Source organism: Lotus japonicus, chromosome 1 (assembly GCF_012489685.1).
Source record: "Lotus japonicus ecotype B-129 chromosome 1, LjGifu_v1.2".
NCBI classification, from domain to species: domain Eukaryota; kingdom Viridiplantae; phylum Streptophyta; class Magnoliopsida; order Fabales; family Fabaceae; genus Lotus; species Lotus japonicus.
In genome coordinates, this window is record NC_080041.1 from 84,791,389 (window position 1) to 84,804,023 (window position 12,635).

General features: G+C 42.7%; 1 protein-coding gene across 1 annotated transcript; it reads right to left on the reverse strand.

Moving 5' to 3' along the window:
* Positions 1-10,499: 10,499 nt before the first annotated feature.
* Positions 10,500-12,059, reverse strand: LOC130749408 (uncharacterized). Its single transcript, XM_057602767.1, has 2 exons — positions 10,943-12,059; positions 10,500-10,678 (listed from the first exon to the last, which is right to left on the reverse strand). The coding sequence occupies exons 1-2, from the start codon at positions 11,721-11,723 to the stop codon at positions 10,500-10,502; spliced, it is 960 nt and encodes a 319-aa protein (XP_057458750.1). The 5' UTR covers positions 11,724-12,059.
* Positions 12,060-12,635: the final 576 nt, after the last annotated feature.

Here is a 12,635-nt window from a genome sequence, read left to right on the forward strand (position 1 = left end):
AATTTCAAATTAAACTTACTCACAACCCCAAGAATTAACACATTCTTCCTTTTACAACTTCATTTTTTCAACTTCCACTTCCTTTTCTTTCTTTAGTACCTTCCTTCACTTTGTAACTTCTCTTTTTTTCTTTCTTTTTCTTTTTTTGACATTTGCATATTTTTCTTTTTTTTTTCTTTCAACTTCTTTTCAGCTTGCTTACAATTTATCCTCAAGGAAGGCACCTCTTTTGAGCAACTTAGACCATGCATTCAAATAAATCACCCCCGCACTTGTTGAATACTCATTCCCAAGTCAATTCCAAAGCTCTTACATTTCCTAAGGTAAGGTATCATCATTGTTTTTCACTTAGGCTTGTAATGAGCTACAAAAGAATAGAGATATTAGGCTCAAAGGGGTTAAAACAAAGGTTAAAACATGCAAGGTAAGCTTTTTAGGCCAATAGCTTATTGAAAAAGAATGCCTTATCACATCAAAGTATGAAAATGAACAACAATTTGAGTCAGAATCAAGTCAAGTTCTGCAGTGCATATAAACATGAGGAAATCACACAAGAAATAAGAGAATCATGGCAAAGATATTACCATTCAAGTGTTTGGTCCAAAATCTCACAAGGTAGTCTCACATGGCAAGCATATAACACAATGAATCCAACAAATCAGTTCTCAATGCAAATCATGATGAACTCAAAATGCAAGCAACTTCATCCAAAAGAGACATGAAACTTAACAGAAAAGTGGTTACATTGCTCACAAACTCAGTGTTCCGTACTAGGGAGATCTGACGTAGGAAACTGACAGAAAGTAAACCCTAGCAGAGTACTAAAAATATCACAAAAGGAATATTCTCATTAAATGTTCGAAAGGTGCTTTTTACAAGGGGTTGACCTCTCCTTTTATAGAGGGAATGGTCATAACGTGAACTTTCTCTGTACTTGGGCCTGACAATCGGGGCCCAAGCCTCTATACATATAAGACAAAACTAAAGGAATTCTTCCAGCTGGCGCGTGGACCCATCCAAAAGAAGGGCGGGCTTCGACGTTGTTCCACAAACCCCGCCATGGCTGCTTTCGTTCATCTAAATGCTCGATTTGGGCGGGAATAAGGGATACTTATGTCCCGCCCCGTCCACATGCCCCCAAGACATGAGGCTTAAGTAAGTTGAGTCGAAATGTCTTTATACGTTGCTTCGTCGCCTGCCTTTGTCATTTACCTCGTTCTTCTGATAATTGTGTCGCCGTTCTTTCATTTGTGTAGGTGACATGAGACTTAGGTTCCTTGAGCCGAGACGTCTTTACAGTATATCGCCATCCTTTGTAGTCATGGGCCTGTCGTCGCTTTCTCGCCTTTTCATGTTCCTTTATATGTCGCCATTTTTATCTTTGTCGATACATTGCCGTTATCACACCTGTCAATCACGTCTTTTCAACTGACGCACGTATCCTTCTTTTCCGGGATTTTGTTATCATTTGCCATAAATGCAGTTGTGCGTCTCGAGGAGTTATGTCTTTTCGTTTCATACCTTTTCAAATTTCAAAATCCCACGATCCCACGATCCCACGACCCTTCGCAGTCTTTCCCACTCATTCTCTCTCTTCCTTTTTCTTCTATAAATACTCGTTTCACCTTTCACTTTTCACTTTTCTGAAAACCTTTACTCTGAAAAAAACTTTTCATCGTAGCTTTCACTCTCTTCTTTGTTCTCCGGTGAACCTTGCTCACTCCGGCCGTCGTCATTGCGCGGTGCTCCCCCATCGCCGACGTTATCTTTACTCAATCCTCCGCTTCTTCCTCTGGTGAGTCCTTCCCCTTTCTCTTTTCTTGACACTGTGTCTTCTTCTTTCTTTGTGTTTGGACCTGTTCATCTTCTTTTTTATTTTTATGAAATTACCCAGCATGTCGACACAAAATTTTAGCATTTCCTCCTTAGAGCTCACTTCCCCTTCTATGGAGGGGGAAGTTTCTGCCCCCACCGTTATCGAAATACAATCCTCGCCCTCCACTCACGAGGATTCCGGTCCCGCCGGCTCCGTTGATTCTATTCTCTCCTCTAATGGAGATTTGTCTTCACCCGAATGGCGTTCCAACGTGCATTTGGTTGAAGATAAGTGTCTTTGGCGCTCCATCTGGGGTAGCCTTGGAAGCATCAGTTCGCTTCGAATATCTTCTCAAGGGTTTACAAAGATAAATCCCGCCACCTCTAATAACGAAGATCACCTGTTAAATGTTCTTCCCTGTGGCGAGGATGATTGCGTTCTTTTACGCAAGGAACCTACTGATGAATCGCCCGATTTCTTTTTTGTTTATGGTTATTTTTTCTTGGATTTGAATATCAAACTCCCTTTCTCGCCCTTTATATGTCACGTTCTTACCTTTTTGAACGTGGCGCCTTGTCAACTTCAACCCAACGCCTGGGGCTTTATACGCTGTTTTGAAATTCTCTTTGAACATTTGAGTTGCACTCCCACCTATCCCTTGTTTTTCATTTTCTATAAGACAGTCACCACAAAACCTACATCTATCAAGTGGGTTCCTCTTTTGGCTCGCAAGAACATGAGCCGATTCACCGCCCTTAAAAGTCATTACAAAGTGTGGCAGAAAAAATATTTCAAAGTCATGGAGTCGCCTGAAATGAATAACTTGTTTCGAGATTCCAATAACAACCCTCTCTTCCCCTTTTACTGGACAAAAAACCCTCGCCGAAAAATATCCGTTTCATACGACGCCTTGGATGAATCCGAGCAGGCCATCGCCGATTACCTCCGCACATTACCAGTAATCTCTGGTCATGACTTGATTGAAGCGTCAAAATCCGGCACTTTAAATCAATTTTTTAGTAAGTTTATAATTTTTGCACAACTTGTTTTTCTTTTTGTTCATGTACCTCGCCTAATTGATGTTTTCCATGCAGCCACGATGGGAAAAAGCAAGGTTGATGCCAACCCCATCAAGATGAAGGAATACCTCGCCCAGTCTGCTGCGGCGGCGAAGAAAAGGGCCGCCGAGACTGAGCTAAAGAAAAAGAATGAAGGTACTTCGGGCTCTGATAACGTCAGGGACCCAAAGCGCCAAAAAACTTCGAGCGCTGCTGGTGGTAAACCTCTTCACCAATCAACTCTTGATCCAAAAGGTCGTCCGACTGAGAAAAAGAAGGGGCATGACAATGTCCCGCCACCTCAACCGGATTCAGGCTTACTGATCAACCGCCCATCAACTCCATTCATCCAAGCTGGCCCTAGCTCAGCTATTGGTGGCGAGGCTCTTCCCCCTTTGCTGAACCTATCTGATCCTCGCTTCAACGGATTGGATTTTATGAATCGTACCTTTGACAACCGGATTCACAAGGATGTTTCCGGTCAAGGCCCCCCCAACATTGCTTCTGTGGCGATCCATCATGCGCTCTCTGCCGCCAGTACTGTGGCGGGAATGGCTCAGTGCGTGAAGGAGTTGATAGCAACCAAGAACCGTTATGAAAAGAAGGCGGCTGATTATAAGACTGCCTATGAGCGAGCAAAAGCCGATGCTGAGACCGCCAACAAAAACCTGAAGGTTGCTGAGGAGAGGTGTGCTAAGTTAACTGATGACTTGGCGGCTTCTGACTTGCTTCTTCAAAAGACCAAATCTCTGAAAGAAACTATCAACGACAAACACACTGTTGTTCAGGCCAAGTGCCAAAAACTGGAAAAGAAGTACGAACGCCTAAATGCTTCCATCTTGGGGCGTGCTTCTCTCCAGTTTGCTCAAGGCTTTATGGCGGCCAAAGAGCAGATTAGTGTGGTTGAGCCGGGCTTTGATCTTTCCCGTATTGGGTGGCTGAAGGAGATCAAGGATGGTCAAGTAGTTGGTGATGATGACATTAGCCTCGACCTCCTTCCCCAATTCGATGATGAAAGTGAGCCTGAAGAAGATGGCGAGGATGGGAATGAGCAGCACAAGAATGAGGATCACGAGAAGGAAGACCCTCAAGCTGGGACAAGTCAGGGCAACAACGCCAACAATGAGAACCTGGCTTGAATTTCTTCTTTTATTTCATGAAGTTAAAATTTTGCTTTGGGCATTGCCCTGTCTTTTATCATCATTCCAAATCATGTATGGGCGTCGCCCCCTTTGCCTTACTTTTAATGGATATCATTTTAAGTCCATTCGTTGTTACCTTGAGTTGTTACCAACTTTTGTTGTTACTTTGGTTTGCATACCTTAGCCGATTTTTCGACGAGGCTTGGTTTCTAGTGGCCACTAGAATTGCCAAGGCTTTTAACATTTGATGGCGACACTTTCTTATTCCGAAAGGTTTACTCGCAGTATTGCATACTTTGATACGATTTGCATTGCATGAACTCGTAATATAAATTATATTGAATTAAAAAATACAGGCGATTCTGTTGAAATAACCTTTTCATTAATTTTCTTTCACATGAGAACAATTGTCCCATTCTTTTTACATGCCGCCTCATTAAAAACCTCTCCAAAGAAAGGAAAAAAGAGTGCGGCTTCATTCACCTTTGGTTGTTTCTATTAACTAAAATACTGCTTTAGATGAGAGGCGTTCCATGTTCGTGGAACCTTTTGACCATTTAGTTGTTCCAACTTATAAGCTCCTCCTCCAACATCGCCTATAATCCTGTAAGGCCCGCCCCAGTTGGGTGAAAGTTTGTTGTGTTTATCGGGTATTGTATTTTTTCGGAGCACTAAGTCTCCTACCCTCATTTTTCTAGGCACTACTTTCGTTGAGAATTTTCTTGCAACCTTCACTTTTCCCGCCTCATTCCTTATGTGAGCCTCACGTTGTTCCTCGGGCAGCATGATTAGATTTGCTATTAAATTTTCCCCGTTGTCATTCTCATTAAACCGAACCACTCGCCAATTTTGGTTTTCAATTTCAACTGGGAGCATGGCGTCAGTCCCATAAGTTAAACGATACGGGGTTTCCTTTGTGCTTGACTGTTCAGTGGTGTTGTATGCCCAAAGAACGCCTGGTAGTTCCTCCGCCCAAAGCCCTTTTGCTTCATCCAGTTTCTTCTTTAAACCTTTCAGGATAACCTTGTTAGCCGATTCAGCCTGCCCATTGGTTTGTGGATGTTCTACAGAGGCAAATCGCATCTCGATTCCCATTTCTGTACAAAATTCCCGGGTAACATTACTTGTGAATTGTGTTCCATTATCCATTACTAACGCCCTGGGGACCCCAAATCTACAAACAATCCTTCGCCACAAGAAACTCCTGACCTTGGCGGCCGTGATAGTTGCCACCGCCTCGACTTCTATCCATTTAGTGAAGTAATCAACCGCCACGATGATATACTTCATTTGTGCCTTCGCTACTGGGAATGGTCCCAAAATGTCAACCCCCCACATAGCAAATGGCCAAGGCGCCATCATGGTTGTTAACTCTTCTGGCGGAGCCTTGTGCAAGTCAGAGAAGACTTGGCATTTTTCACATTTCTTAACATACTCAAGACAGTCCTTCTTCATTGTCGGCCAATAAAATCCAGCTCTCACAATTTTCACCGCCAAGGATTTCCCGCCTATATGGCTTGAACAAACACCTTCATGGACTTCCGCCATTATTCCATGGGCGTTCTTGGTGTCAACGCATTTGAGCATAGGGGACATAATTCCCCGCCGATACAACTCACCATCCACCACTGTGTAAAAACTGGCTTCCCTTCGTTTCGCTCTTGTGTTCACATTGTCATCCTTTGGAGGGTTTTCTAGGAAGATCTTGATTGACTCCATCCAAGAAGGCTCGCCTTCAATTACTGACTTGACTGCTTTCAACTTTATTTCTACCAAATCAATGCTCGGGCGAGGCAGGGTTTCCTGAATGACTGTTTGGTAATTGCCCAATCTCCCTGTGCTCGCCAATTTTACTAACACATCTGCCCTCTCATTTTGGCCCCTCGGGACATGTTCTATCTTAATTTATTTGACCTCCATCATCAATCTGTGTACCACTTCCAAGTATTTGGAAAGTTGCGGATCCTTTACTTGGTACTCGCCTTTCACCTGTTTAACCACTAACTGCGAATCTCCCTTGATAAATAACTTTTGAACCCCCAACTCAATGGCTAGCCTTAAGCCGGCGATCAAAGCCTCATACTCAGATTGATTGTTGCTCGCCTTGAACTCGAACTTTAGAGACTGTTCAATGATCATTTTGTCTGGACTTTCAATTGTTATCCCAGCCCCACTTCCAGTCTTATTAGAGGATCCATCCACAGATAGGACCCATTCTCCTCGAGTCTTCTCGCCTTCCGTGGGTGTTAATTCCGCCACGAAGTCGATCAAACTTTGAACTGTGACTTGGCCCCTTGGCTCATATTGTATATCATATTCTGACAATTCCACTGACCAGCTAACCAATCGCCCCGATAAATCAGGCTTCTGAAGTACTTGTCTTAAGGGGACATCAGTTTTAACTTTGACTTGGAAACTTTGGAAATAAGGCCTAAGGCGCCTCGCAGTTTTCATAATCGCCAATGCAGCCTTTTCAATTTTTTGATACCGCAACTCTGCCCCCTGTAAAGTATGGCTCACGAAATATATAACTTTCTGCTTTTTTCCCTCTTCCTGGAGCAACACTGTACTCACCGCCTTGTCAGTAACTGCTAGATAGAGCACTAATGGAACGCCTGGTGTTGGCTTGGAAAGTACTGGTAATGTGGCCATTCGTCCTGTCAAACGCTGAACTTCTTTGACACTTGTTGGGCTTTTCATCTCGAAGATCGCCCTTCCCTTATCAGGATGCACTTCTATTCCTCTCGATGTCAACATGAATCCCAAGAACTTTCCTCCCTGGATCCCAAAAGAACACTTCTCAGGATTCAACTTCATTTGATATGTTCTTAATTGAGTAAACGCTTCCTTAAGATCGCCGCCATGATCACTAGCCCTGGCGGACTTTACGATCATGTCGTCCACATACACCTCCATATTCCTGCCCACTTGTTTTGAAAAGATTTTATCCATGAGCCGTTGGTACGTAGCTCCTGCATTCTTCAATCCAAAAGGCATTGTCTTGTAACAATAATTCGCCTGATTGGTCATAAATGCTGTACTTTCTTCATCCGATGGATGCATCATGATTTGATTGTAGCCCGAGTAAGCATCCATGAGACTTAAAAGTTCATTCCCCGACGCTCCATCCACAAGCTTATCAACATTGGGAAGTGGATATGAATCTTTAGGACACACTTTGTTCAAGTTTGTGTAGTCCGTGCACATTCGCCACTTCCCATTGGATTTTTTGACCATCACAACATTGACGAGCCATGTCGGGTACTGCACCTCACGGATGAAGCGGGCCTTGATTAGTTTCTCAGTCTCTAATTGTACTGCCTTATTCTTTTCATCACTCATTCTCCGCCTTGGCTGGATGACTGGGGTCGCCCCTGGTCGAATAGCCAATTTGTGAGTGATCACATTGGGGTCAATCCCTGGTACATCATTGATGGTCCATGCAAAGAGATCCAAATTATCACCCAGCAGCGTGATCAACCTTTCCTCTTGTTCCTTTGTCAAACTGCTGCCAATCTTTAAAGTTTTGTCCTTAATTTGCACTTGCTTGGTTTCTTCCAGAGGTTGTGGGCGGAAATCATCAGCATCGTCTCTTGGATCCAAACTGAATCCCTCTTGCGGAAAGATTTCTGTGATTCTGTGACTTTCTTTGGCGGCCTTACGCCCATAAAGCGCCACACTTCTTAGATAACATTCTCTTGCTGCATTTTGGTCCACATGTAATACCCCAACCTTTCCATTGCAGGCTGGATATTTAACAGTCAAATGAGCTGTTGAAACGACCGCACATAGCTTGTTGAGGGTGTCTCGTCCCAAGAGTACATTGTAGTTGGCTCTGCACGCCAGGACTAAGTACTTCACTTGAAATTTCTTTACAAACTCTCCTTCGCCAAAAGCAGTTGGTATTTCCACATATCCTCGAACAGTGACACGGTCCCCTGTAAACCCTACCAAGGTTCCTTTATACGGCCTCAAGTCTGACTCTTTTAGCCCCAGGCGATCAAAGGCATCTCCATAAATGATATCCGCCGAAGACCCCTGGTCTAAAAATACTTTCTTCGTGACATAATTGTTAACCCTGATTGTTACCACAATTGGATCGTTGTCATGGGGAATCACGTGCGCAAAATCCTGAGGAGTAAATATGATAGGGGAGTGATTCACCCAACACTCGCTTTCGCTTGCCTCATGTACTGAGTGTACTGCCGCCACATAGCGTTTTCTAGCCTTACTTGAAATTGCACCCCCGCCAAATCCTCCTGCAATAGATGAACATTCCCCAACAGGATCGCCCAACTCTTCCACTATCTCCTTGCCTTTGCCTTTGTCTCCTTGGGTGATCCTAGCGACTTCTGGCGTTGCTGTGTCTTTAACGAAGTTTGCCAGATGACCATCCTTAATCAAACGATCAATTTCCCGCCTCAAATTCCAGCAATTATCCGTCGTATGCCCCAACGCTTTGTGGTACTCGCACCACCTATTGGTATCTACATTAGCTGGCGGTCGCCGCGGTGGTGGCGGGTACTGCACAACATTTGTTTGCCCAACGACCCTTAAAATGGTGCTTAAGGGTGCATTTAACTTTGTAAGTGGAACTGGAGCTGGCGTAGTACCATGCTGACTAGTTGTGGCTGCAGCGGGACCTTGAGAATTGCAGTGCCAGGTATTTTGAAATCCTGGTTTGGAGTTTTGATATGGTCCCGGTCTTGGTACACGGGGGGTTTGTGCTACCCTGGTTTCCTTCCCCGCCTTAGGTTTATCCTGCGAAACCCCGCCGGAATGGGCTTGCTTGCGTCCTTCCTCCCTTTCTTGTTTTTTCTGATCATCCTGCTCAATTAATATGAATTCCTGAACACGAGCACGAAGGTCCATCATGTCTTTTGCTGGTCGCCTCGTCAAGTCCCGATTCAAATCACCCGCCCGAAGACCATTTTTGAAAGACGCAAGGCAAACATCCGGATTGCCCTCCTCCAGTTGAACCGCCATTTTACTAAATCGCGCCATGTAGTTCTTGAGCTTCTCCCCTGGCTGTTGATGTATGCTGATAAGATCAAACATGGTTGCCTTGGTAGTTTTATTGGCGGAGAATTGAGTTAAGAACTTTGTGGACAAATCAATAAAATTGTCGATAGAGAAGGGCGGTTGACGGATGAACCATTGCATCGCCATCCCCTTGAATGTTGATGGTAACAACCTACACTTCACCTCATTTGTTGCTCCTCCAATAACCATTTTCGTGTTAAAGTAACGCAAGTGTTCCATGGGGTCTGAGTCGCCTGAAAAGGCGTCCAACGCCATCGTTTGCAGATGCTTTGGTATGCCCACCCGTGTGATGGCGAGAACAAAAGGCTGGAATTCAACAACGTCTTCGGCCTCGAGCCGTTGTTCTTGCTTATAGTCTTGTCGCTGAGTTAAGTACTGCACCTGGGCTTGCAACTGCTCGTTCTGGCTTTGTACTTTTTGCAAAGTGTCCAACATTTGTTGCAAGGCCGCCGGAGTGATTCCCGTCACCACCTCTGGCGCTTTTCTCGGAACGCTGGTTTTGAGGTCATCCAGATTTACATATTCAGGCGGCGCTGATCTTCGCCTGACTCCTGGATCTGATCTAGCTATCAGATCTGAAGGTCTTCCTGGAGCTGCATTCACCAACGAGACCGGTGACTGCGCCACCGAGTGAACCCCCGCCGAAGAAGCCTCCTGCTCCGGCTCTTGAGGTACTTCGCGGTTGTTGTACCATCCACCGCCGCGGCCGCCGTGACGACCACCCCTCCGGCGATGATCGCGGCGGCCCACACCACACGAACGAGTTTCCATGGATCGTAAAACGCACCTTCTATGTCAAGTAGTAGATCGAAGTAAGACCCACAGACGGCGCCAATGTTCCGTACTAGGGAGATCTGACGTCGGAAACTGACAGAAAGTAAACCCTAGCAGAGTACTAAAAATATCACAAAAGGAATATTCTCATTAAATGTTCGAAAGGTGCTTTTTACAAGGGGTTGACCTCTCCTTTTATAGAGGGAATGGTCATAACGTGGACTTTCTCTGTACTTGGGCCTGACAATCGGGGTCCAAGCCTCTATACATATAAGACAAAACTAAAGGAATTCTTCCAGCTGGCGCGTGGACCCATCCAAAAGAAGGGCGGGCTTCGACGTTGTTCCACAAACCCCGCCATGGCTGCTTTCGTTCATCTAAATGCTCGATTTGGGCGGGAATAAGGGATACTTATGTCCCGCCCCGTCCACTCAGCATCTCTAAAACTCATTGAAAAAGTGTGAACTCTTTTATTGAAAACAATAAAAGCAAAGCAAATAAATTGAAATTGCAAACTATCCTAACTGAGGTTCTACTACTCCTAAATAAGATTCTCACCCCCACACTTAAATCACACATTGTCCTCAATGTGAGGCACAAATCATCAAATAAATTAGACAAGTGTAATAAAAGAGAAAGGTTAGGAAAAACCAGGGATCAAGGGAGCTAGCGAGGCATGAAACCTGGTAATGCTCTGAATCTGCTATCACCTGGGTCCGGTGGAGGCCTTGCATTAAGAGGAAGCCCATAGTCTTGAGGCACAACATCAACAATCCACAAGTCAGGTGGCTTTGGAGGGATCTCATCTGCAACAATCTTAACAAACCCGAACTGTTTTCTAGCACCTTCAGCATGACTCATGACAATGTTCAGTTTGAGTGAAAACTTTTTCCAAGCATGTGTACCACCTGAAATAAGAGTAAATGAAAAATCAGTACATTCAACAATCAACTCTTTGTCTGGAGGCTTCGGTAGAGGTTTCAAAACATATTCTTCTATGGAAATTGATTGCTTGCAATCAACAAAGTCTTCAATAAGCATGACTTTTTCAAAAATGTCTAGATTAATTAAAAGCGGCTTATGTGGAAAAATTACTAATTTAGATCCACATTCTACATCCATCTTCTTAACTTCATCCCATGCAAAACACTTCTTGAAATCATCCAACAACTTAATTTCTTCTTCACTAGGATAAATCTTCTCACTCTCATAAGTTCTATGTGGAAGAGGGAGATATATTTCTTGTTTGTTGTTCTCATCATTAGAATTAGCATCAGAAGCAACATCGACTTCAAACTCATTAACATCACCAGAACCATCAGTGCTAGCATCAAGATGAGTATCAACACCAGGATTAACTTCATCATCAATCTCTGCATCAGCTTCATGTTGCAATGTGGGAGTGTGTGCAACTAGCTCGTTAACTGAAGCTTGTAAATTCGCAGTATCTTGCAGGTGTTGATTAGCATTTGCATTGAGATTTGCAGACATTTGGTTCAACATGTCTTGAATTTCTTGCAATATGGAAGGTTCCTCGTGTCGAGGTTGTTGAAACTGGGCTTGGTTTGCTTCATATTGCTTTGAAAGGTCTTCCAAAAATTGGGGTGGATCATTCCAAGGTTGATGGAATTCCTCTTGTGAATGATGTGGATCATGAAAAGGATATTGAAATTCCTCTTGCAGGTAGTAGCATGGTGGTGCATAAATAGGCTGTTGGAATTGCCCTTGTGGATGATAGCAAGGTGGGTCACACCAAATATTTTCAAAATTCTTTTGTGGATAACATTGAGGTGACTCAAACTGTTGTTGATGGCTCTTGAGCAACATTTGTGTAACAGAAAATTGTATCTCGTCGAGTTTGGCTTCTAGCTCATCAAGTTTAGCTTCCATCACTGCAAAAGCTCCACAAACCAACACTTGTTCCCTTACTTTCAAAAACAATTTCACCACAAACAAAGATAATAAAAAAAAGGAAAAAAATGTTAGTGGAAAAGAAAAAAAAACGTTAGTAACGAAAAAAAAAAAAAAAAACTAAAACAAAAAAAGTAATTATTTCTGAAACGAAAAAAAACTAAAGTTAGTATATACGGAAACAAAACAAATAGTAATAATAATAAGAATAATATTAAATGGAAAGAAGATAAAAAAGATAGCAAAATAAAATAAAAGAGAGAAAAGATATAGAAAGAAGAAAGAAGATAGTGATATAAAAAAATAAAGGATAGAAAAGAGAATTAAAAGATATGAGATTGAGATAAAAGATATGAGATAGATATAAAAGAAAAGATATAAAACCAAAAACAACCTATAATCTAATAAATAAAATAAAATAAAATAAATAAAATAAAACCTAATAGTAACCGCTGGTCTTTTTTTTCTTTTTTTTTTAAATAAAAACGAGAATAAAAATATAAAATATAAAAATAAAATAAATTAAACTAAAAACGAAAAAAAATACTCTAAGAACAATTGATAATCACCGAAGTCCCCGGCAACGGCGCCAATTAGACGAACACACTGTCGCGGGTGCGTGTCAAAGTATTTTTGCTTTGAATGCAATACAAGGTGATGAACACCAGGATCGTTCTCACAAGGACTTGATAGATTATTAATTGATATTAGAGTAAAACAAAAGCAAATAAAAAGAGGGTTTTTTTATAGATTTGGTAGAAGGTAACAAGCAATAATTAAATAGATTAAACAGAAGAAAGAAAACGTTAGTCATCGGATTATAACATTCAAGTGGAACAAACCTTCATTGGTTACAAAAGATTAATTCTTCCTTATCAATTCCCTAATTCG